The sequence below is a fragment of the Callithrix jacchus genome, chromosome 4, assembly GCF_049354715.1.
Source record: "Callithrix jacchus isolate 240 chromosome 4, calJac240_pri, whole genome shotgun sequence".
NCBI classification, from domain to species: domain Eukaryota; kingdom Metazoa; phylum Chordata; class Mammalia; order Primates; family Cebidae; genus Callithrix; species Callithrix jacchus.
Window position 1 is genome coordinate 3,295,892 of NC_133505.1, and position 26,231 is coordinate 3,322,122.

The 26,231-nt window shown below is 44.4% G+C and overlaps 2 protein-coding genes and 5 non-coding genes across 10 annotated transcripts in view; 4 read left to right on the top strand and 3 right to left on the bottom strand.

Annotated features, from left to right (window-relative positions):
• The window catches only part of LOC128931906 (uncharacterized), a 236,025-nt gene that overhangs the window by 19,410 nt on the left and 190,384 nt on the right, over positions 1 to 26,231 (top strand). The gene's annotated exons all lie outside the window — the stretch shown is intronic.
• Positions 2,893 to 3,535, bottom strand: LOC118153074 (large ribosomal subunit protein eL14-like). Its single transcript, XM_078368115.1, is given in 1 exon segment — positions 2,893 to 3,535. A coding segment is annotated over 1 exon segment (603 nt). The 5' UTR covers positions 3,534 to 3,535; the 3' UTR covers positions 2,893 to 2,930.
• TRNAT-UGU (transfer RNA threonine (anticodon UGU)) lies at positions 15,108 to 15,180 on the bottom strand. Its single transcript has one exon. It is a non-coding gene; the product is annotated as a tRNA-Thr (tRNA).
• TRNAL-CAA (transfer RNA leucine (anticodon CAA)) lies at positions 17,258 to 17,364 on the top strand. Its single transcript has 2 exons — positions 17,258 to 17,295; positions 17,319 to 17,364. It is a non-coding gene; the product is annotated as a tRNA-Leu (tRNA).
• On the bottom strand, positions 20,423 to 20,528 carry LOC118153294 (U6 spliceosomal RNA). Its single transcript, XR_004742549.1, has one exon. It is a non-coding gene; the product is annotated as a U6 spliceosomal RNA (small nuclear RNA).
• On the top strand, positions 23,438 to 23,509 carry TRNAM-CAU (transfer RNA methionine (anticodon CAU)). The gene has a single exon. It is a non-coding gene; the product is annotated as a tRNA-Met (tRNA).
• On the top strand, positions 24,398 to 24,470 carry TRNAK-UUU (transfer RNA lysine (anticodon UUU)). Its single transcript has one exon. It is a non-coding gene; the product is annotated as a tRNA-Lys (tRNA).

A 26,231-nucleotide genomic window follows, 5' to 3' on the forward strand; every position in this document is an offset into this window, starting at 1 on the left:
CACTTGGAAAAAATGAAAAAAGGACCAAGTTCCTCCACACTTGGAAAAAAATGAAAAAAGGACCAAGTTCCTTCATACTTGGAAAAAAATGAAAAAAGGAACGGCTTCTGTATCTCGATGTCTATTGCATAGCTGTTTTGGGAGCATTTCATGTTTTAAATAACAGGTTGAGGTGAGGAGCAGTGAGAGGCCACACAGGCGCTTTGGTAGATGACCGCCTCGCCAGAGAAGCTCCTGCCTTCTCACTACACAGTCCCAGAGGGAGTCACCAGGCTCGGCCTGAGCCTCTAGAAGTTGCTTCATCTAGATAAGCCATCTAGATAACAGTGGCTTGTAACAGTTGACAGAGCTTGCCGTGGTGCTGCGGTTTGAGTGTGTGCGTTTCTCCAAAATCGTATTGAAACTTAGCTTCCGCTGTGATATTAAGAGGCGGGGCCTTTTGGGAAGCGGTGAGCTCCTGCGGGTGCTGTCCTCCTAAATGGCATTATGCCTGTGTGAGAGGCTTCAGGGAGCTGCCTGGCCCTCCCGTCTCTCCTGCTCTGTGACGATGCAGTGAGAGGCATCAGCTTCGAGGCAGACAAAGCATCCCTCACCAGACACTGTATCTGCTAGACCCTTGATCATGGACTTCCCAGGCTCCAGAACTTTAAAACAATTCTGTTCTTTATAAATTATCCGGTCAAAGGTATTTTGTTATAGCAGCCCTAAAGGACTAAGACACACGGGCCAGGCACGGTTTTGAGTGAGTTCTATAAAGCTTGTAACAATACTGATGATGTTGTGTTCCGAAACCAGATGTAGATACAAAGAGCCAGCACTTGGGGAATTATTATTATTAAGGGATGAAAACTTATAGGACCCACAGTATGTCACTGTATATTAAACAGCTCCATCAGGAAGCAGGTCAGTGACTTAATATAGGATTTATAAGCTTAAAATTATGATCATGGAGAAAAAGGTGGATGGAATGCTAAATGTTTTGAATTGCTGATGTTCAAAAAAAAATGACTGTCTTCAGTTCTGTATCCACTGTGCCACAGAAAGCTGGCCTCTGTGGTCTACATAAACAGATACCCTGGCCCTCTGGCCTCGAGTTGAATTTCATTAGTGGGAGCACTGGCATAAGATCAGCATGAGAGGGGAGACAGAGGCTGGAGTATTTATCTGTCTGCATCCCTTTCTGTGGGTCATCTCAGGCTAGTTCATAAAAGTGAACCTTTCCTTCGTATTTCATTAATGGCTCTTTCCTCTCTCCGTCCAGGGGTGTTGGCCATTCTACTCTCAGTAACCCTGGAATACTACCTTCTTCTTTGTCCTTCCCCTAGCCTGCCCACACCTTTATTAACCAGTCCCTTATTAAATCCTTCTAAAATTATTGCAATTTACACAAGACATCCGTTTTCTCTTAAAATCCCGACTAATAGAAATCCTGATACAATTGATCATGTCATTATAAGTGACTAGAAATAGTTTTAGGAGGTGGGAAAGGGGTGGCTCATGCCTGTAATCCCAGCACTTTGGCAGGCCGAGGTGGGTGCATCACCTGAGGTCAGGGGTTCGAGACCAGCCTGACCAACATGGTGAAACCCCATGTCTGGTAAAAATAAAAATTAGCCAGGCATGATGGCAGGTGCCTGTAATCCCTGCTATTAGGGAGGCTGAGGCAGGAGAATTGCTCGAACCTGGGAGGCAGAGGAGGCAGAGGTTGCAGTGAGCCGAGATCATGCCACTGCACTCCAGCCTGGGTGACAGAGCAAACTCTGTCTCAAAAAACAAACTAGAGTAGTAGTTCGTATTATGTTTTGGCCAGTTTTGGGAGGCAGGGCAGGGTGGCTCAGACCATAATCCCAGCACTTTAGGAGGCTGAGGCAGGAGGATTGTTTGAGGCCAGAAGTTCAAGACTAGCCTGGTATGGTGAGATCCCATCTCTACAAAAATATTTAAAAATGCTGGGCGTGGTGGCTCACGCCTGTAATCCCAGCACTTTGGGAGGCTGAGGCGGGTGGATCACGAGGTCAAGGGATCGAGACCATCCTGGTCAACAAGGTGAAACCCCGTCTCTACTAAAAATACAAAAATTAGCTGGGCATGGTGGTGCGCGCCTGTAGTCCCAGCTACTCAGGAGGCTGAGGCAGGAGAATTGCCTGAACCCAGGAGGCAGAGGTTGCGGTGAGCCGAGATTGTGCCATTGCACTCCAGCCTGGGTAACAACAGCAAGACTCAGGCTCAAAAAAAAATAAAAAATAAAAAAATTAGCCAGGTATGGTGGCAGTCACCTGTGGTCCTAGCTACCCAGGAGACCAAGGTGGGAGGATCACTTGAGCCTAGGAGGTCAAGGCTGTAGCATGCTATAATTGCGCCAATGCACTGCAGCCTTCCAGCCTCAGCCACAGAATGAGATTTTGTCAAAAAAAAAAAAATTATTTTTTCAATAGGGGAACAAAAACATGAAAATAAACATGCTATTTTTGCACTAGTTATACAAATATAGAAAAATTACAAAGTCTTGACACTACTTTTCAAGGAGATAAAGATCTGGTAGCCGCCGACGTGTCCTCCTTAAACTCATCTCAAACCGCAAGTGTAGGTCATGCTGAAATCCCCTCTCAAAAGTATCATTCCCTGTGCAACAATGGCGGGGAGTATCTAGTGGATTCTCAAGTCCAAGCCCCAAGGCTCTCATCATTTTGTTCCAGAATCAGACGTGGCTGTGCCTACTTTGCCGTTTGAGAAAAGCCTCTTCGCAACCAGAGAAAAAATGCTGTTTACCTTTTGGTGTATTTCCTCATCACAAAATTTTAAGGCTATATTAATACATTGAAAATGTTGAAATGGTATTTTAAACATTTCAGGGTGAACAAAGTTTAACTTTTTTTTTTTTTTTTGCCAACATGTTGAAAAGAACCTTTATTACTCTGTATAACTGCCTCTTATGCTTTCTTGCCAGATGCCTTTGGAGCAGGTGCTTTCTTGGCTGGAGCTTTTTGACCCTTCTCAGCTTTTGGAGCAGGCGCTGCCTTCTGGCCTGTGGCCTTCTGGGCAGGAGCCCTCTTGCCTGCCGCGGTCATCTTTTTAGCTGGGACTTGAGCAGCAGCCTTAGCAGCAGGTGCTTTTTTGGGAGCTTTCAGGAGAGCTGCCTTTTGAAGCTTCTTAACTTCATTCTTCATTATTCTGTTCCTCATTTTCTTTGCCTTCATAACTTTAAAACGATCAAAATCTGTCATCTTGGCTTTCTTTTCTCTGGCTTCAATCTTCTTGGCCCATCAAGTGGCTGCCCATTTCGTATTGATGTCTGCCTTCTGCCAGGCTTGCCGGACATACTTCTGGCGGGCACTGTGTGGAAACTTGAGGATGAAATCAGTGAGCTGCATGCACTTGAAAGGCATGGCCTGTCTCCTCACCTGAGTGCAAGGTCCATCAACCAAAGCCCTGTTTTGATCAATAACATCTACAATCGCCACCAATTTTCCGGCATGAGGTCCAAAGGAGACGTAGGCCACCCGGCCAACCTCCACGAAGCGCCTCAACACCATGTGCTTCCCAGGACCCTCCGGGAGCTGTTCGGCGCCTCAACTTCCCAGCAGAGGCGGAGGTAGAGAGGAAAGATCGCCAGTCCCGGAGCCCGCGATAAGACTCCAAGTTTAACTTATTATGCAGATAAAGACTTGCAGGTCAGGCCAGGTATGGTGGCTCATACCTGTAATCCCAGCACTTTGGACGGCCACGGCAGAAGAATCTCTTGAGCCCAGGAGTTCAAGACCAGCCTGGGCAACATAGAGAGACCCCCCTCTCTACAAAAACTTAAAAAAGTAGCTGAGTGTGGTGGCACACACCTTCGGTCTCAGCTACTGGAGAGGCTGCGGTGAGCCGTGATCACACCGTTGCACTCCAGCATGGGGAACAGGTGAGATTCTGTCTCAAAAGAGAAAAAAGTTTCTCAGGTAATAAAAATTGTTTCAGAGAAGCCCACAGGAAATAGGGTGTCTGGACATTATGAAAACTCACCCAGGCTGCTGTCCAAGGGCATGATCTCAGCTCACTGCAACCTCTGCCTCCCAGGTTCAAGTGATTCTCCTGCCTCAGCCTTCTGAGTAGCTGAAATTGCAGGTGTGTGCCACCATGCCTGGATAATTTTTGTATTTTCAGGAGAGACAGGGTTTCACCATGTTGGGCAGGCTGGTCTCAAACTCCTGACCTCAGGTGATCCACCTGCCTCAGCCTCCCAAAGTGCTGGGATTACAGGCGTCAGCCACTGCCCAGCTCTGATGACTTAATCTCCTCTTTTTTCAGTGATTAATCTTCTCTGGTTGTTTCATGAGATTCCTAGGAAGAAGGTTCAAGACAATTGCATTCCTTCTGGAAGAACTTCCTTCAGTCATGTATGGGGAACTTCAGAGACAGCCCCTCCCTGCATCTGCACTTGGAGGGAAGAAACAAGGGAAGGCCAGAGAGACTTAGATTTTGAGGCAGCTTCTAAGCCTTCCAGTTTCCTTTAAATCTAAGTACTCTCAGCATGCGCAAGCACCATACTTTCAGGTATCATTTTCTTTCCTTCCTTCCTTCCTTCCTTCCTTCCTTCCTTCCTTCCTTCCTTCTTCCTTCCTTCCTTCCTTCCTCCTTCCTTCCTTCCTTCCTTCTTCCTTCCTTCCTTCCCCCTCCCTCCCTCCTTCCTTCCTTCCTCCTTCCTTCCTTCCTTCCTTCTTCCTTCCTTCCTTCCTTCCCCCTCCCTCCCTCCCTCCCTCCTTCCTTCCTCCTTCCTTCCTTCCCTCCTTCCCTCTCCCTCCCTCCCTCCCTCCCTCCCTTCCTTCCTTCCTTCCCTCCCCTCCTTCCTTCCCTCCCCCTCCCTCCCTCCTTCCCTCCTTCCTTCCTTCCTTCATTCTTCCTTCCTTCCTTCTTCCTTCCTTCCTTTCCTTCCTTCCTTCCTTCTTCCTTCCTTCCTTCCCCCTCCCTCCCTCCCTCCTTCCTTCTTCCTTCCTTCCTTCCTTCCCTCCTTCTCTCCCCCTCCCTCCCTCCCACCCTCCTTCCCTCCTTCCTTCCTTCCTTCCTTCCTTCCTTCCTTCCTTCCTCTTTCTTTCTTCTCTTTCTCTCTTTCTTTTCTTTCGTTCTTTCTTTCGAGTTTCACTCTTGTTGCCCAGATTGGAGTACAGTGGCACAATCTCGCCTCACTGCAACCTCTGCCTCATGGATTCAAGCAATTCTCCTGTGTCAGCCTCCCAAGTAGCTGGGATCTCAGGTGCATGCCACCATGCCCGGCTAATTTTTGTATTTTCAGTAGAGATGGCGTTTCATCATATTGGTCAGGCTGGTTTTCAACTCCTGACCTCAGGAGATCCACCCGCCTCAGCCTCCCAAAGTGCTGGGATTACAGGCGTGAGCTACTGCACCCGGCCAGTTCTCATTTTTCAACACGTAGACAGTAACTGCAGCTTCCTTCTGGCTCCTATGATTCCTAATGAGAAATCTCTTATTCAAATTGTTTTTCTATGTGTAAGATGTTTCTTTTGAACTTTCAAGATATTTTTCTGTGTCATTAGTTTTTTCTTTTCTTCTTCTTTTTCTTCTTTTGAGACAAGGCCTCCCAAGTAGCTGGGACTACAGCTGCATGCCACCATGCCTAATTTTTTTTTGTATTTTTGTGGAGACAGGGCCTTGCCATGTTGCCCAGGCTGGTTTTGAACTCCTGAACTCAAGCCATCCTCCTACCTTGGGCTCCCAAAGTGTTAGAATGACAGGCATGAGCCACCATTGTGCCTGGCCAAGTTTTCTGAAGTTGTGTCTTGAAGTTCTGTCAAGTTTGTTGAAGTTGATGTGTCTTGGCATGGAGTTAGTTGGGTTCACCATATTTGGAATTTGCTCCTTTCTGCATCTGTAAGTTAGTGTTTGGCCAAATTTGGCAAATTTCCAGTCTGGGTACTGAAAACCCAAAAAGGAAACCCAGGGAGTCACCATGTCATTTTTTTGGGCCTCAAGCTCCCTTGCAAATTTCCTACCTCTGTCTACCTTTTAGAATCTATGTTACATTAATACCCAGATGTTTTAGCTGTATGTGCCAGGAGAAATAGGGAGAAGTGTGTCTATTACATCTTGTCTAGAAACAGAAGTCACCCCTTCTTTTTATCTTTTTAAAAAATATTATTTATTTATGTATTCATGCATTTATTTTTTTGAGACAGAGTCTTTCTCTGTCACCAGGCTGGAGTGCAGTGGTGTAATCTTGGCTCACTGCAACCTCAGCCTCCTGAGTAGCTGGGACTACAGGCACGCACCACCATGCCCTGCTAATTTCTGTATTTCTAGTAGAGATGGAGTGTCACCGTATTGGGCAGGCTACTCTCTGAAATCCTGACCTCATGAGCTGTCTGCCTCGGGCTTCCAAAGTGCTGGGATTACAGGCATGAGCCACCATGCCCAGCCTATATTTTTTATTTCTATCAATCCCATGAGTAAGTTTAGTTTGAGGGTGAATTCTAGAAATAAGAGAATCATCATATTAATGGCTTTTATATTTGACCACAAGAACCATAAAGTAGCGGTGGGTATGAGGACATCACAATATGTATGCATGGAAAAATGACAGGTATTTGCGTATAGGACTCAGTGTTGAATGTGTGCCACTCATGACCATCATACATATAATGCAGCCTTCTGCAAGGACTTTCAGTAATCTCCTTATAAATGTGCTCTTTCTCTCTCTTTTTTATTTTTTGTCTTCTTTTTTAAATTATTTTTAAAATATATTTTATTATGCTTTAGGTTCTGGGGCACTTGTGCAGAACATGCAAGATTGTTGCATAGGTACATACACGGCGATGTGGTTTGCTGCCTCCATCCCATCACCTATATCTGGCATTTCTCCCCATGTTATCCCTCCCCAACTCCCTACCCACAACTGTCCCTCCCCTATTCCCCTCCAACAGACCACAGTGTGTGATGCTCCCCTCCCTGTGTCCATGAATTCTCATTATTCAACACCCACCTATGAGTGAGAACATGCAGTGTTTGATTTTCTGTTCTTGTGTCAGTTTGCTGAGAATGGTGGTTTCCAGGTTCGTCCATGTCCCTACAAAGGACATGAACTCATCGTTTTTTATGGCTGCATAGTATTCCATGGTGTATATGTGCCATGTTTTCCCCATCCAGTCTATCATCTATGGGCATTCGGGTTGGCAGGTCTTTGCTATTGTAAACAGTGCAACAGTGAACATATGTGTGCACGTGTCTTTATAATAGAATGATTTATAATCCTTTGGGTATATACGCAGTAATGGGATTGCTGGGTCAAATGGAATTTCTATTTCTAGGTCCTTGAGGAATCGCCACACTGTCTTCCACAATGGTTGAACTAATTTACACTCCCACCAACAGTGTAAAAGTGTTACTATTTCTCCACATCCTCTCCAGCATCTGTTGTCTCCAGATTTTCTAATGATCACCATTCTAACTGGCATGAGATGATATCTCAATGTAGTTTTGATTTGCATTTCTCTAATGACCAGTGATGATGAGCATTTTTTCATGTTTGTTGGCCTCATGTATGTCTTCTTTTGTAAAGTGTCTGTTCATATTCTTTGCCCACTTTTAAATGGGCTTGTTTGTTTTCTTCTTGTAAATCTGTTTTAGTTCTTTGTAGATTCTGGATATTAGCCCTTTGTCAGACGAGTAGATTGTAAAATTTTTTTCCCATTCATGGTTGCTGATTCACTCTAATGACTGTTTCTTTTGCTCTGCAGAAGCTCTGGAGTTTAATTAGATCCCTTTTGTCTATTTTGGCTTTTGTTGCCAATGCTTTTGGTGTTTTAGTCATGAAGTCTTTGCCTTTGCCTATGTCCTGAATGGTTTTGCCTAGATTTTCTTCTAGGGTTTTTATGGTGTTAGGTCTTATGTTTAAGTCTTTAATCCATCTGGAGTTAATTTTAGTGTAAGGTTTCAGGAAGGGGTCCAATTTTAGCTTTCTGCACATGGCTAGCCAGTTGTCCCAACACCATTTATTAAACAGGGAATTCTTTCCCCTTTGCTTGTTTTTGTCAGTTTGTCAAAGATCAGATGGTTGTAGATGTGTGGCATTGCCCTCCAAGACCTCTGTTCTGTTTCATTGGTCTATATCTCTGTTCTAGTACCAGTACTATGCTGATTGATTCATTGATTACTGTAGCCTTGTAGTATAGTTTGAAGTCAGGTAGTGTGATGCCTCCAGCTTTGTTCTTTTTGCTTAGAATTGACTTCGCTATGTGGGCTCTCTGAAGTTTGAGGTAGTTTTTTCCAGTTCTGTGAAGAGGTTCATAGGTAGCTTGATGGGGATAGCATTGAATCTGTAAATTACTTTGGGCAGTATGGCCATTTTCACAATATTGACTCTTCCTAACCATGAACATGGAATGTTTCTCCATCTGTTTGTGTCCTCTCTTATTTTTTTGAACAGTGGTTTGTAGTTCTCCTTGAAGAGGTCCTTTACATCCTTTGCAAGTTGTATTCCTCAGTATTTTATTCTCTTTGTAGCAATTGTGAATGGCAGTTCTTTCTTGATTTGGCTCTCTTTAAGTCTGTTATTGGTGTATAGGAATGCTTGTGATTTTTGCACATTGATTTTGTATCCTGAGACTTTGCTGAAGTTGCTTATCAGTTTCAGGAGTTTTTGGGCTGAGACGATGGGTTCTTCTAGATATACAATCATGTCATCTGCAAATGGAGACAATTTGACTTCCTCCTTTCCTAATTGAATACTCTTGATTTCTTTTTCTTGCCTGATTGCTCTGGCTAGAACTTCCAGTATTATATTGAATAGGAGTGGTGAGAGAGGGTATCTTTGTCTAGTGCCAGATTTCAAAGGAAATGCTTCCAGTTTTGCCCATTCAGTATGATATTGGCTGTTGGTTTGTCATAAATAGCTTTTATTACTTTGAGATATGTTCCATCGATACCGAGTTTATTGAGGGTTTTTAGCATAAAGGGCTGTTGAATTTTGTCAAAGTACTTCTCTGCATCAATTGAGATAATCATGTGGTTTTGTCTTTGGCTCTGTTTATGTGGTGAATTACATTTATAGACTTGCGTATGTTGAACCAGCCTTGCATCCCCGGGATGTATCCTACTCGATCATGGTGGATAAGCTTTTTGATGTGCTGTTGCAATCGGTTTGCCAGTATTTTATTGAAGATTTTTGCTTCTATGTTCATCATGGATATTGGCCTGAAGTTTTCTTTTCTTGTTGAGTCTCTGCCGGGTTTTGGTATCAGGATGATGTTGGTCTCATAAAATGATTTGAGAAGGATTTCCTCTTTTTGGATTGTTTGGAATAGTTTCCGAAGGAATGGTATCAGCTCCTCTTTATGTGTCTGGTAGAATTCGGCTGTGAACCCATCTGGACCTGGGCTTTTTTTGGTTGATGGGCTACTAATTGCTGCCTCACCTTCAGCTCTTGTTATTGGTCTATTCAAGGTTTTGACTTTTTCCTAGTTTAGGCTTCACAGGGTGCAAGTGTCCAGGAATTTATCCATTTCTTCCAAGTTTTCTGGTTTATGTGCATAGTTGTTTGTATTAAACTCTGATGATAGTTTGTATTTCTGTGGAATCTGTGGTGATTTCCCCTTTATCATTTTTTATTGCATCAATTTGATTCTTCTCTCTTTTCTTTTTATTATCCTGGCTTGTGGTCTATTTTGTTGATCTTTTCAAAAAACCAGCTCCTGGATTTACTAATTTTTTGGAGGGTTTTCATGTCTTGATCTCCTTCAGTTCTGCTCTGATTTTAGTTACTTCTTGTCTTCTGCTGGGTTTTGAGTTTTTTTGATCTTGCTCCTCTAGCTCTTTCAATTTTGATGGTAGGGTGTCGATTTTAGATATTTCCTTGCTTCTCACGTGGGTATTTATTGCGATAAATTTCACTCTTGACACTGCTTTAAATGTGTCCCAGAGATTCTGGTATGTTGTTTCTTCATTCTCGTTGGTTTTGAAGAACTTCTTTATTTCTGTCTTTATTTCATTGTTTATCCAGTCAACATTCAAGAGCCAGTTGTTCAGTTTCCATGAAGCTGTGTGGTTCTGAATTAGTTTATTAATCCTAAGTTCTAATTTGATTGCCCTGTGTTCTGAGAGACTGTTTGTCATGATTTCCGTTCTTTTGCATTTGCTGAGGAGTGGTTTACTTCCAATTATGTGGTCAATTTTTGAGTAGGTGTGATGTGGTGCTGAGAAGAATATATATTCTGTGGATTTGGGGTGGACAGTTCTGTAAATGTCTATTAGGTGTGCTTGGTCCAAATCTGGGTTCAAGTCCTGGATATCCTTGTTGATTTTCTGTCTGGTTGATCTGTCTAATATTGACAGTGGAGTGTTAAAGTCTCCCACTATCATTGTGTGGGAGTCTAAGTCTCTTTGTAAGTCATTAAGAACTTGCCTATGTATCTGGGTGCTCCTGTATTGGGTCTGTATATATTTAGGATTGTTAGCTCTTCTCGTTGCACTGATCCTTTTACCGTTATATAATGTCCTTCTTTGTCTCTTTTGATCTTTGTTGCTTTAAAGTCTATTTTATCAGAGACTAGGATTGCAACTGCTGCTTTTTTTTTTGCTCTCCATTTGCTTGGTAGATCTTCCTCCATCCCTTTATGTTGAGCCTATGTGTATCCTTGCATGTGAGATGGGTTTCCTGGATACAGCACACCGATGCTCTTTACCATTTGGTGTTTTTGGAGTGGCTGGTACTGGTTGTTCCTTTCAATGTTTAGTGCTTCTTTCAGGAGCTCTTATAAGGCAAGCCTGGTGGTGATGAAATCACTCAGCAATTGCTTGTTCATAAAGGATTTTATTTCTCCTTCACTTATGAAGCTTAGTTTGGCTGGAAATGAAATTCTAGGTTGAAAGTTTTTTTCTTTAAGGATGTTGAATATTGGCCCCCACTCTCTCTCTGCTTGTAGGGTTTTTGTGGAGAGATCTGCTGTGAGTCTGATGTGCTTCCCTTTGTGGGTAACCTGACCTTTCTCTCTGAGTGACTTTATCATTCTTTCCTTCATTTCAACCCTGGTGAATCTGATGACTATGTGCCTTGGGGTTGCTTTTCTTGAGGAATATCTTTGTGGTGTTCTCTGTATTTCCTGGTCTTGAATATTGGCCTGCCTTGCTAGGTTGGAGAAGTTTTCCTGTATAATAGCCTGAAGAGTGTTTTCTAGCTTGGATTCATTCTCTCTGTCACATTCAGGTACACCTATGGAATGGAGATTAGGTCTTTTCACATAATCCCATATTTCACATAATCCCTATATTTCTTGTTCATTTTTTAAAGTCTTTTTTTCTCTAATGTGGCCTTCTCATTTTATTTCATTCAGTTGATCTTCAATCTCTGATATCCTTTTTTTCTGCTTGGTCGATTCAGCTATTGAAACTTGTGTGTGCTTCGTGCAGTTCTCATGTATTTTTACCTCCAACAGTCATGTATATTCTTCTCTAAGCTGCTTATTCTCATTAGCATTTTGTCAAACCTTTTTTCAACATTCTTAGTTTCTTTGCATTGGGTTAGAAGATGTTCTTTTAGTTCAGAGAAGTTTGTTATTACCTACCTTCTGAAGCCTGTTTCAGTCAATTTATCAGACTCATTCTCCATCCAGCTTTGTTACCTTGCTGGTGAGGAGTTGTGATCCCTTGGAGGAGGAGAGGCATTCTGGTTTTGGGTGTTTTCATCTTTCTTGTGCTGGTTTCTTCCCATCTTTGTGGATTTATCTACCTGTGGTCTTTGTAGTTGGTGACTTTGGGATGGGGTCTCTGAGTGGATGTCCTTTTTGTTGATGATGAAGTTAGTTCTTCCTGTGTTTTAGTTTTCCTTCTAACAATCTGGCCCCTCTGCTGTAGGACTGCTGAGGTCCGCACCAGACTCTGCTTGCCTGGGGATCACCTGCAGCAGCTGCAGAACAGTAAGAGTTGCTGCCAGTTTCTTCTTCTGTTATCTTTGTCCCAGAAGGATACCTGCCCGATGTCAGCCTGAGTTCTTCTTTATGAGGTGTTTCTTTGGATATACAGGGGTTGGGGACCTGCTTGAGGAGACAGTCTGTCCCTTATAGGAGCTCAAAAGCTGAGCTGTGAGCTCTGTCATTCCATTCAGAGCTGCTGGGCAGGTACGTTTACATCTGCTGCAGCAGAACTCATTACTGCCTTTTTTTCTCTGGTGCTCTGTCCTGGGAAGGTGAGGCTTTATTTATAAGTTCCTGATGTGCTGCTGTTTTTTTTTCAGAAATGCCCTGCCCATCAAGAAGGTAGCCTAGTCATAGTCTGTCAGCAGAGATGTTGCTGAGTTGCCATGGGCTCTGCCCAGCTGCTGTGTAAACTTCCTTGCAGTTTTGTTTATAGAGGTATAGTTAGAACTGCCTCAGTAATGGTGGACTGCCACGGTAATGGCAGACTGTCTCTGTAATGGCAGACACCCTTTCCCCCACAGAGCTGAATTGTCCTGGGTCAGGCTGTGCTTGCTGTGAAACTCTCAATCCAGAGCATTTCAGATTGCTGTTCTTTGTGGGGGTGGGACCCACTGAGCCAGATGACCTGGCTCCCTGTTTCAATCCCCCTTTTTTCAGTTGAATGGGTGAGTCTGTCTCCTAGGCATTGCAGGCACCAGTTGAAATGGCCAACCACATTTGTGTGAGTTTTTGTATGGAGACCTCCTAGAGACTCGTGGTGCTTTTCCGCCCAGGAATCTCCTGGTCTGTGGGCAGTAAAAAGTTGTTTGGAAATGCGGTGATCACTCACCCTCTGCATTCTCGCTGGGAACTACACTCCAGAGCTGTTCCTATTCGGCCATCTTGGATCAGTCCTCTTTCTCTCTCTTTCAAGACTTTAGCAAAGAAGAAATACAAAATAAAAGCAAAAGAAAACACCACAGCTAAATATAAACATATGGTAACAAAAAATAAAAACCATTTCCCAAAAAACAGACAAGCCCAACTAATGAGGCTTTTAACATCAGGAACAGATGTCACCTGAGGTCAGGAGTTTGTGCCAAGCCTGGCCAACATGTCTCTACTAAACAAGCCTGGCCAACATGTCTCTAAAACCCCGTCTCTACTATTAAATACAAAACATAGCCAGGTCTGGTGGTGGTGCTTGTAATCGAAGCTCCTCAGGAGGCTGAGGCAGGAGAAAAGCTTGAACCTGGGAGGTGGAGGTTGCAGCGAGCCGAGGTTGCGCCACTGCACTCCAGCCTGGGTGATAGAGCAAGACTTCATCTATAAAAAAATAAAAATTAAAAAAAGAAAAGGAAAAAATACATTACTATTTACTAGATATGCAGATACAATAAAGGTGTGCAATAGCGCTATGAAAAGCACCTGTCTCCTAGACTGAGGGCAAAGTGATACGTGATTTGAATTCTGAAAGGGCAGGACTTAGCTAGAAGAAGAGATGAAGGTATTATTGCGTGGAGAGAAGACGGTATCTGTGAAGTCGTGGAAACAGAGTACCTTGTGGGCTTTCAGAAAGGAATAATCGTCCTAAACTGCGAGCAACTGAAAGCTGCTCTGGCCAATTTTAGTGGAAATGAATGATCTGCGCCTGTCCTGATTCTTAAGCCATTTAAAGTAGATTTTCCAAACTTAGTACAATGAAAAGTGTCGGATTGTTTCAAGAATCCGAATTACCATTCTGAGGAGTCCATTAGTGGCTTGTGGACATTATTATATTATTAAGTATTTAGAACAAATGTGGTGGAGAGAAACTCCATCATTTTAGTCTCTGATTAGTGGTTTTAACAATTTATGTAAGCCACTCAGATGTTATCTTTGGATGTTTAATTTTGCAGGCAGCTCAATTTATGCCTCAGGTCACTTTACATGTAGGTAGAATCTTTATCAGGGCTTGCTGTGTTGGTTTCTCTGTTCTTCTACATTTGCTGACTTTGGTTTCTTGGCCTTCAGGTACATTTTCTACCTCCTGCGGTATTTACACATTTGGTACATCCTGGCTGTCTCTTTTTATTTCATTTCTTCTTTTTTTTTTTCCCCCTTTCATTCAATAGGGTCTCAGCTCTGTCGCCCAGAGGTGTGATCAGAGCTCACTGCAACCTTGAACTCTTGGACTAAAGTGAGTCTCCTGCCTCAGCCTGGAATTACAGGCTTAAGCCTTGCTGTACCCAGCCTGGTTGTATTTAGTTAGCTGTGCCTCATTCCAGAAACCGTTACTTAGCAGGACTAGGGTTCATACTCTGCAAGGCTCTGAGATGATACTAAATAAGGTATGATGCCTGTCCTCAGGGGAGCTTACAGTCATTAAATCAGCATCACAAAATCGCTAATTACAATATCTTTTCCTTAGGCCTGTAATGGCTGAATTAGTGAGGACTCCTTAGGTTGCAGGTGACTGAGATTCCATACAAATAAGTTTATCAGAAAGAGGCATTGGTTAGCTGGTTTATATTGCCACTAACTGTTGTTTTGGTAGACCTTCAAAGATTCCTACAGCTGAATTTCGTGGATCATCAACTGTTCAGATAGCACAGCAGTTTCATTTCCAACTGTTATGAGGAATTTTGGTTTTAGAATTCCTTACTTTGGGTGATATTATTGGTGCTGTGTATTTATTTTTGGTTTTCAGTAGGAAGCAGTGAAGCCGGCTTGCTTCTGCCGTTTTTGGAACCAGGTATATTTCTAGCATTCCCTGCTTTTGCTAGCGGTACATTCCTGCACTCTGAGAAGGTGGGCTAAATGGTTGCTTATCAATTTGCATAATTTCCAGTTTTAGGTTTTAGCATCTAATAAACACACCCCCTTGGCCCGGCGCGGTGGCTCTCGCCTGTAGTCCCAGCACTTTGGGAGGGCGAGGTGGGCGAATCACTTGAGATCAAGCGTTCCGGACCAGCCTGACTAACATGGCGAAATCAGTCTGTACCCCAAAATACAAAAATTAGCTGGGCGTAGTGGTGCACGCCGGTAGACCCATATACTTGGGAGGCTGAGGCAGGAGATAAATCCATTGAACCTGGGAGGTGGAGGTTACAGTGAGCCGAGATGGCATTACTGCACTCCAGCCTGGGTGACAGAGCGAGACTTCGTCTGGAAAAAATGTAAAAACAAAAACACTGAAGTTACACACTTTGGAAGCAACCACCAGAAGCCAAGGGGCAGCCTGCTAGGCCCTCGCAAGGTTTGATCTCACGACCCCTGGTTTACAAGACCAGTGCTCTAACCCCTGAGCTACAGGGCCACAATGAGATGAGGTTACTTCCGGTTACCAAAGCTATTGTCACCCTCAACTCAGTTTTGTTGTTTGGTTTATATTGGTTTCTAGAATATTTGATTTTTCACTTTCCCCCCTTTTCTGATTTTCTGGTGTATGGTCAAACAAAATAAATCCCCGCATTCCCTAATAATTTTAGCATCCCCTCCAATTAGCTTCTGGCCATTTTTAGCCGTGCCCCCTTGTCTGCAGTACTTTTCGCGCTGGTTAACGCCCAGATGTCCTGGACTTCAGTTCTTAGGGCCTTGGGGGAAGTGCCCTCATCTGCCTCAAATTCCCCAAATCATAAATCAAAAGAGCCGCACCGACTAAGTTTAGAGTTCCTTCTGAGATTGCTCCTCAGAATTACCTGATTTGGATGTCCTTTTTTTCTCTTGTTTCTGAAGGTAAAAATGGTACTATATGAAGTACTACATGATTGAAATCTGATCTTAAAATTAGAGTCTTAGTTTTTTTTCAGTATTGACATGACATGGGTTTTCTTCCTGTATACCTTTTCAGTGATTACCCAGCAGTCCCACTTCTAGGAATCCACCTCAGTGAAATTCCAGCTCAGCTCCATGACTGTCTTGCCTAGGACAGTGCCTGTAGCATTTCGAGGTAACAGGTTGTTAGAAGCAGCCTAGGTGGCCATCAGGCATACTCTCTGTGATGTTCATATTATGCAGCAGCCACGAGTGACAAACAGCTGTACATGTGGCAAGATGGGTAGATTTTTCAAACTGTGTTGAGTAGAAGAAAAGAGATTATGATTGAAATCACACAAATCAACAACGTATTTTTCAAGGATAGTTTATTTTCTAAAGAATAATTCTGGTTGGGTGCGGTGGCCCACACCTGTAATCCCAGCACTTTAGGAGGCCGAAGTGGACACATTGCTTGAGGTCAGGAGTTTGAGACCAGCCTGGCCAACATGGTGAAACTCATTTCTATAAAAATACAAAGATTAGCTGGCCGTGGTGGCATGTGCCTGCAGTACCAGCAGTTTTGCAGGCCTATACTGGTGGATCACTTGAGGTCAGGAGTTTGAGACCAGCCTGGCCAACATGGTGAAACCCTGTCTCTACTAAAAATACCAAAAAAAAAAAAAAAAAATCAGCCAGGTGTGGTGGTGCTTAAACCCAGGAGGCAGAGGTCGCGGTGAGCTGAGATCGCACCACTGCATACCAGCCTATGTAACCGAGTGAGACTCTGTCACAATAATAATAATAATAATAATAATTTTTAAATGTTTTAGAGAGGGAGTCCGTTATGCTGGGAGAGAAGAGAGGGCTATATGGTGAGCTTGACAGAGAAAAAGAACAAAACTGTAAAGGAAACAGAGAGAGAAAAAGAGAAAGATTTTATTGACCAATAACAAAAACGAGCCATGGACAGCTAAGTGTGATTAACTTACCTCTCCGAACTCGAAGCCTCTTCTTCTCTCTTCCCTGACTCCATGATTAAGTCCACCTTTTACACTCTTATTGTTACCTCTGCAGAGTCACTAGCACTTACTCTTTCTTGCTGTAGGATCCTCTTAAAATCGTAAAATTATTAATTATTTTTCTCCATTCTCCACCTTCGTCTTTTCCAACCATTCTTTTGAATTCGGACAGTTCGTCTATCTGTTCTGATTTTATTTCTGCTTCAAAGAGTTCACAGTAAATTTTGGGCTAGGTGTGGAAACTGGAAAAGTAAAAAGCAAAACCGTGTCTGACTTGTGTTTCTCTCCACAAAGCACCTACTCAGGACGCTGAATCTGAGCTCTGAGCATCCCTCTGGCAAGGAAACTGTGAAGGAGTTTAGTAGACACTTAGGAAGCACCGTTCCAAATATTTGCCACTTTCCCTATTATTTCATTTCCGACTTAAACTGAAAGCAACATAAGGCACTTTGATAATGCTATTTTTAGCATCATTTAGAATACCACCGGGCAAAAGAATAAATACCGTTCTGAAAACCGGGAGCCTAGGCGCCTCCCATCCGAGATCTTTGCCGCTTGTCAGAGCCCGCATCTGCTAACTGCGAGTTATATAATAAAACTCAAGGGTTAACAGCGTGTGTCAGGATGGCCGAGTGGTCTAAGGCGCCAGACTCAAGTTGCAACTTCCCATGGGTGGGAATTCTGGTCTCCGACTGGAGGCGTGGGTTCGAATCCCACTTCTGACACAAAGTTTTTGATCCTTTAATCCTAGTGTGAAAACCCTAATTAGGGGGCCGGGCGCGGTGGTGTAAGGTAATGTCAGCGCATCACCTGAGGTCAGGAGTTCGAGACCAGCCTGGGCAACGTGCTGAAACCCCGTCTCTACTAAAAATGCAAGCATGACCGGTAGTGGTGGCAGGCGCCCCTAATCCCAGCTACTCGCGAGGCTGGAAGCAGGAGAATTGCTTAAACCTGGGAGGTGGAGGTAGCAGCGAGCCAAGATCGTGCCATTGCACTCCAGCCTGGGCGACAGAGCGAGACTCCTTCTCAAAAATCCACACACACCTAGCTCAGGGGGCTTACGGGGGAGGATTGTTTGAGCCCAGGAGTTCGACCCCGTCTCTACAAAAATGAGCGGGGCGTGGTGGTGCGCGCCTTTAGTCCCAGCTCCCTGGGAGGCAGAGGTAGGGGAAAGACTTGATCACTTGAGCCCAGAAATGCCAAGCTGCAGTGAGCTGCATGATCGCGCCGCTGCACTCCACCCAGGGCGACAAAAACGGTGGTAAAGGTATAGATTTTGCCAAAACCATTTTGCAACGACCACGTTTCAGGAGTTTTCGCCAATGCTCCCTCCCACATTTTAACTTAACCAGCCCGTGAGTGGGACTCACACGTTCCCTGTGCAGCCCCCTTAATGGTTTCTGTAAGGGTAGGCGGCAGGCAGGAGTATTACTGCACAGCCATCTCGTTTTCGTCCTCAAGGCCAAACCACGGCCACCTCTTTTTCTCCCCCCTTCTGCCCCCCTTCTCCTTCCTCCTTTCTTCTGCCCGCGTTTCCCCGTTCTTCCTCTCCCTCGCTTAGCTAAACCCCCTTTGATTTCTTCTGTGTCCTGGGAGAAGGGATGTAAAGTGAAGAGACACAATGTAGGTTATTATGGGACAGTAAGAGAAATTCGTCTTGATTTAAAACTCTGAGTATATATACTTGCATTATTTTGACTTTTCTATAAGTTAGTCAAAAATCACTCGCATTATTTTGAGTTTTCTATAAGTTAACTTCCACCACAACAGAGCTTAGCCTAGTGAACAGGAGTCAAAGGTGCAGAGCTCTAAAAAAATCTGATATTTGCTAGAGCGTCTGCCAGACAATGCCAAGCCCTTCACTGAAAGGAGGAGCTCAGTCATTTCTGTCCTCGCTGTTTAGGGCTGACAATTCTTTCTGACACATAGGACACCTGATACAAGTTGCTTTGAAGTAAACCAGAGAGTGTTAAAGGAGACGGGTTCTTTTCGTTGCTGTTTGTTTAGAGGTTGTTTAATTCTGACCTTGGTCTCCAGTTTGCCCGTTTATACAACTAGGTGTGTGTATTTAATTTTAGTGTTGTGGTCAGGTGGAACAGTTTAAATCTTTTTTGCTTTCCTTGGTTTATGGTCTTTCTAATGAACTCTTCCTATATTTCCAACACGAATAAAAATGAACGCATTATACTTTTGCTCTGAATCTTTCTTCTATATCTCCCTACTTGATTATTTTTATTTAAAATATTGGATGTATGTAGTGTGAAGGGACTCCAAAATCAGCAAGGTCCAAATAAGGTGTTTCTTAGGCTCAATACAATGTGCCAGCCAGTTGACATGCTCAAAATGTAGCAGACCAGAGATACTGTCAAGGTTATTAAAGACCCCACCATTGCCAGTGTGGGGCTCGGCGGGTGAATCACGAGGTCAGGAGTTTGAAACTAGCCTGGTCAACATGGTGAAACCCCGTCTCTACAAAAAATACAACAAATTAGCTGGGCGTGGTGGCCCATGCCTGAAGTCCCAGCCACTTGGGAGGCCGAGGCAGGAGAATCACTTGAACCCGGGAGGCAGAGGTTGCGGTGAGCCAAGATCGTGCCATCGCGCTCCAACCTGGGCAACAGAGACTCCATCTCTAAAAACAAACAAGCAAAAAACCCGACACAATTTGATTAAAGTAACTAACTCCATATTCATCTCTTCAGGGAAATTTTTGAAACTTTCATTTGTAAAGATGTCTTTTAGGATAAGAGCAGTAACAGCACATTTTCTATGAACTGCATCTATGCACTTGAAAGAAGACATTTTAGGAGCTCCTGAAGAGACCCTTTAGACCATAAAAAAGGTAGTTTGTGATGGCAGCTGACCACGCAAAAGTCACATAACTGTCTTGTAAGCTAGGGGTCAACGGAGTAAAACCTCTGATGCCCATTGGCACCTGATCCTATGAAATCAGTTTGTCCGGGAGCTGGAAACCTACAAACATTAGTATAGTTAGAGTTAGCCCTCCACGTCTGTAGGTTCCCAGCTGCTGATTAAACCAACATGGATCAAGAAAACAATTTTTTAAAAAAAGGATGGTTGCATCTGTACTGAACCTTACAGACTTTTTTTTTTTTTTTTTTTTTTTGAGACAGAGTCTCACTCTGTCACCAGGTGCTAGGCTAGAGTGCAGTGGCACAATCTCGGCTCACTGCAACCTCCGCCTCCTGGGTTCAAGCAATTCTCCTGCCTCAGCCTCCTGAGTAGCTGGGACTACAGGCGCATGCCATCACACCCAGCTAATTTTTGTATTTTTAGTAGAGACGGGGTTTCACCATGTTGGCTAGGATGGTCTTGATCTCTTGACCTTGTGATCTGCCCGTCCCAAAGTGTTGGACATTACAGGCGTGAGCCACGGCACCTGACTTCTACAGATGCTTACATTCTTGTCATTATTCCCTAATCAATACAGTATAACAATTATTTACATAGCATGTACGTTATATTAAGCATTATAAGTAATTTGGAGATGATTTAAAGTAGACAGGAGGACGTGCGTAGGTCATATGCAAATTCTATAAAATACCCCGTTTTACGTGAGGACCTTGAGCATTGATGGATTTTGGTATGCGCAGGGTATCCTAGAACCAATCTCCCACGGATACCAAGGTACGGCTCTGTTTTTAAAGAACCTGAAGTTTGATTCTAATGTGCAAAGTGTGAGAACCACTGTTGTAGGACATTTCTGTATCACTGGGATTTTGTGTGTGATTTTTCTGTATCACTGGTTTTGTGACGATGTTTTAAAATGTGGAACGCTTCACGAATTTGCTTGTCATCCTTGCGTAAGGGCCACGCTGATCTCTCTGTATCATTTCGATGTCTGTATATATGCCGCCGAAGTGAGCACAGCCCTATTTGCTGCTTGCATACTTACAGGTTTTCATCATTGTTTAAGCCGAAGCCAATATTTATGGGGCAAAGGAAACCCCTGGTCATGTAGCATGAATCATATTTAACGCTACCCTCTAACAACAATTAAAGTAATTGTGTTTCTCCTTCAGAACAAGAATCCTAAAAGGTACACTGAAGATAGTATTTTAAATCTTATAAAAATATGGGTATTTTCACTGGCATCTTTCATAACTCAAATTTATTAAGTTATGTGTTATTTATATATAAAAAGCAAAACACGTGTTGGTGTTAAGGAAAACATTATTCATGGCAATCGTTAAACACAGTAAAGAAAATTTGGGCCGGGCGCGGTGGCTCACGCCTGTAATCCCAGCACTTTGGGAGGCCGAGGCGGGTGGATCACGAGGTCAAGAGATCGAGACTATCCTGGTCAACAAGGTGAAACCCCGTCTCTACTAAAAATACAAAAATTAGCTGGGCATGGTGCCTGTAATCCCAGCTACTCAGGAGGCTGAGGCAGGAGAATTGCCTGAACCCAGGAGGCGGAGGTTGCGGTGAGCCGAGATCGCGCCATTGCACTCCAGCCTGGGTAACAAGAGCGAAACTCCATCTCAAAAATAAAATAAAATAAAAAATAAAAAAAAATTAAAAAAAAGAAAACTTTGTTAAAGGGGGATTTTGCAGTAGGCGAGAGACACTGGGCTCAATGTTGAATACGACGAGGAGAAGTGGGAGTTTATAGCCAAGGATCAGGGTGGGGAGATGAGGTCTGTGGATGGAAAATTACTGAAAGGAAACATCACAGGTAAGAGGCTTCTGGCTAAGCTGAACCAACAGGATTCTTGAAGGCAGACCAGGGTGATGACATCACTGTGGAATGGTGGAGGATGAGGAACCTAATCAGATAATACAGGATGGAGGATTCTGGCTAAAATGACTTGGCACCATTGTTGTTAAAAGTGGGCAATGCAGAACGACAAACATGTAAGTCCACACGTCAGGGCTTAGTGGACAAGAGCCTTCAGTGGAATCTGACTAGAGTTTGGTCATGAAGAGAATCTTTGTCACTGTTCAAAAAATACCCAGTAAGTAATGAAGTTATAAGAGGTTAGTTGATATATTATCTAAATGTGTTAGTGAGTTAAATGGTTTAGCATCTTTTCTGACTTGAGTTTTATAAAATTTAGATAAAGTAAAAATAGAAACAGCAGTGTTAAGCATTGTGGTTTACAAAATGAAGCCTCCAAATTCTCCCCTGGAGGACTCCAACCTCCATCTTTAAGAATCCAGGGTCTGGGCCGGGCATGGTGGCTCACCCCTGTAATCCCAGCACTTTGGGAGGCCAAGGCAGGTGGATCACCTGAGGTCATGTGTTTGAGACCAGCCTGGCCAACATGACAAAACCCATCTCTTTAAAAAAAAAAAACAAAAACAAACAAACAAAAAAAACACACCAGGGTCTGATTTTTCAAGTGTCTGAATAAGATAGTAAAGAAGGCTAAGGTGAGCCCAGCAAAGAGAACCAAACACCACTGAAATCTGGGGAGCAGGGCCAGCTATGTAAGTTGAAGTGCCCAGTGAAAAATGAAAATGAAGGAGCCCTTATTCAAAAAGCAGGGGGCAGTGCTGTTATAATTATGAATACATAGTGATATGGGTGTGAGCTACAGCCTCGCTCCCAGCAAGATTTCCTCCCAACTCACCTGGGCACTGCCAGCCTGTGTCAGGAACGACAGCCATTATGCCACACCGGAGAAACCCCGGGATTAGGCTGCAGGGTCTTCATCCCTCTTCTGTAGACTCCCTAAGGGGCTTAACTGGTGGAAGCAGGTGGGGAAGAGAAGTCGGGAAAGAGACTGGAGCAGGGTGTCAGTTAGCAGGGTGTTAGCTGCTGAGAACTCGTCCGGGGGAAGCAGAACTCCTGGGAGCCGACTGACTCCCACGCCTAAGCACACTCCATTGCCCTGTTGGCTCTCACTTCCAAAACACAAGTTTAAGGATAAAACTATGGAGAACTTCAGGAGAGCCATTGCAAAACATGAAACCCCAAGAGTAGGGCTGAGTGTGTGTAGGCGTGCTCGGGGGCTGGTAGTAAGTTGTGTGACTCCACAGAGCTCAGGACCGTGAAGCCCACCCCTTTGGGGAGCTTAGATTCTCAGAATCTTTAAAAGGGCTTTGCGCAATCCCACGTCTGGAAGAACCAAGACTGACAAAAATGGGTTTAAAGACACACCTAGAAAGCGATCTGAGCCTCAGTTTCCCAACAGCGTCCGAAGGCCAAGCAGTCAACACACACACGCTCTTCTCGTTGACTAGGAATACTCTTTGCCATCTTTGTGAAGGAAGTTTCGTTGCGTGGGGGACACAGAGAACTGAATCTTCTCTGAGGGGCCGTGTCGTCTCCACGCCTCCCTCAATTCCGCGAGCAACGATTTTCACAAGTGCACGCGTTTCCTTCTCCTCTTCCCTTCGCTGCATCTTCAGCTTCTCCTTGGTCTCTCCCACCCGGCGGAGGACGGGGCCGCACGACCACGCGGTGCCCCTGCCCTGTGCTCGGCCTGACCAGGGACCCGGAGGAGTCGAGGTGCTCCCAAGGCAGACGGGGCTCGCACCGCGGAAGCGCAGGAAACAAAGCAACCCTGAGTCCTAAATGCAGCCCTGGAAGTCAGCGTGTGCGAGCCCAGCGGGATGAGTATCAAGTTCCCGAGAAAGGATTTCCATCCGCTTTTTAAGTTGCCAACGCGCGGACGACAAGTGTAGGTGGCAGATTAGGGAAGGAAACGGGAGACATCCTGAGGTCGAAAGGCAGAGACTAGACAAGATGAATGAAGAAACACTGCCCGGCTGGAGAGCGATGTTAGATGTATAAATTGGTGGGAGATAAGGTACCTGCCAACCCGGGGCAGCAGAGTGGCGCAGCGGAAGCGTGCTGGGCCCATAACCCAGAGGTCGATGGATCGAAACCATCCTCTGCTAGCTGCTTGTTTTTTCCTCCCCGTTGCTGGATCTTGCACCGGTCAGAGGTGCTTACACACGTGTCGTGAGCGAATGAAGATCTGTGACTGAGGGAGTAAACTCTGTTTTAACTGCCCGGTCCTTTCTGAAACCCAGGGGTTCCACTTTTAAAGAACTGGAGCATAGTCGGAGAAATGAGTGAATCTGCAAATGGGAGGTCTGAGAAAGGAGGCGACAGAGGAGCAGAGATGGGTCTGGAGAAGCGGGGAAAGGAGACTGAGGAAGAGGTGAAGAAAAAGAGAGCGAAAAATGAAGACTAGGTTGGGTGACCTGGAACAAGATTTGACACAAATCTTGGAGACGTGGATTTTGAAGGAGGTAATTTCCCAGACAGAAGCGGGTGTCACGTGTTTATTCCTCTGGCATTACGATTCCAGGAAACCCGTTTCTAAAAGAGTTAGGAAAACACCAGAGGAAACAAAGGGGAATTGAACTACTTCTCTTGTGCCATAACTTTACCCACATGTGTGATTCCTCTGAAGTTTCTTCCCACTTCCTGGCGTCGTTGTTGAAATGCGTATCCGAGCGCCCGCTCTAAAGCCGCCTTTATCCGCAGGAACGATCCTAAGGGCTCCTGTTAGCGATCATGAGCTGCGGATATATTCACTACTGGAGGGGTCCCACCCTACTCTGAGCTCGATATTCTTCGTCGTTTCTCCTGTAATAAATACTACACAATAATTATTTATTTAACGCATAAACAGTTTGAGGGTTAAATGCTCAATGTAATAAACCTTGGCTGCAGGGCTGAGGCAGGGGTATAGGAGCAGAACGCTTGAAGACCCCAGTAATCACCGAAATCATGAGCCTTATTAACACTTCTTGGTCAATAAGAAGTCAGTTGTTGAGGCCTGGATAGCTCAGTCGGTAGAGCATCAGACTTTTAATCTGAGGGTCCAGGGTTCAAGTCCCTGTTCAGGCGACTAGTGATGGTTTTGCTTTAGTCAGATCTAAATCACAGACCATTTGGGAACATCTTGTGAGGAGAGGAGAGGGACATATCACGAAGGCCAAGACAGACAAAGGCAGCTTTTTTCATCAGATCATCCCTTTCTCTACATCAACTGAAACATATCCCCAAGTTTTCAAGAGAGGTGGAAAAGGACATCGTATAAAAATAATAAACTGATGATGGAATTCCTGGGAAATAAAACTCCCTTGAAATGGTGCATGAATCCAGACATCGGGGGAGCAACTTGGACATTCTCGCTTAAAATGCAAAATCTCCCGGAGCAGCGACCTTTGCAGCCTGTCTCTATGTTTCTTGGAGTTCAGACCAGCTCTTCCTACACCGAAAATCTGACCACTTCGCAACAGTTCCTGGTTGAAAAACGCATTTCCAAACACCTTTCGAAATTGTGTTTTCTGTGTTTACATGATCTCTGTCACTATCCTGGGATTTGGATTACAGTGAAGGAAAGGACCCTGATCACAGGCTTCTAGTGCATGGCTTCTGGGGCAGTGGGCTAAACTACGCCACTTCAAAACAGAGGAACTGAGAGTTCAACATTGTTGATCGTTCTTTGGTCTTGTCCCTTCTGTCCTCAGCCTGACAATATTCAGTCCAAACACTGCATTGGAGTCCATTTGTAAGGTCTCACCTGTTCTTTCTTCGGTTATATGATTCATTTGAAATAATTAGGTCCATTTTGACTCTTTCCCCTGACTTACTTTATTTTATTTTTTGAGATGCAGTTTCACTCTTGTCACCCAGGCTGGAATGCAATGACATCATCTGGGCTCCCTGCAACCTCTACCTCCCAGGTAGCTGGGATTACAGATGCCTACCACTGTGCCTGGCTAATTTTTGCATTTTTAGTAGAGACAGGGTTTCACTATGTTGGCCAGGCTGCTTTTGAACTCCTGAACTCAGGTGATCTGCATGCCTAAGCCTCCCAAAGTGCTGGGATTACAGGCATGAGCCACCATGCCCAGCCTGTTTTATTTTTCGTACATACATAAAACATAACATCATTTTAAAAGTTAGAATATGCAAAAGCGGAGAACGATCCAAGATGGCCGATCGCTAACATCCCGGGATTGCAGCTCTCAGGGAAGGCGCGGAGAACTAGAGGACGCCACACTTTCAGACAAAGTCTGGTCGCTCACGGAGCAGAAGATCCCCCAGTGGTGGAAACACACGGGTCGCCAGCGCGACTCTCGTGGTCGGTGCAGCGGTTCCGCCGGCACCTCGGCGCGGCAGCTCTCGGAGCAGAGTAAACGGGACCGCTTCCCCTTCTGACCGAGGTTTGGAGCCCCGGGAAGGCAGAGTCGCCTACTGCGGAAACAAGAAGGAAGCCCGACAGGAGAATCCTGGGCAGAAAAGCACCATCAGTTATAACACCGCTGCTCTGGCTCTGGGAACTAACAACCTGGACGTCCACTCAAGAGACCTAATCTGAAAGTTGGTAATTTCAAAGACGAGAGGAGGATAAATTTACAATGACGGGAAGAAACCAGCGTAAAAAAGCTGAGAATACTCAAAGTCAGAACACCTCTCCCTCTAAAGATGATCACAGTTCCACATCAACAATGGAACAAGGCTTGATGGAGAACGAGCGCCTCCTGATGACAGAATCACTCTTCAAGGAATGGATAATAACAAACTTCGGTGAGTTAAAAGAACATGTTGTAGCCCAACGTAAAGAAACTAGGAACTTTGAAAAAAGGCTTGATCAAATCC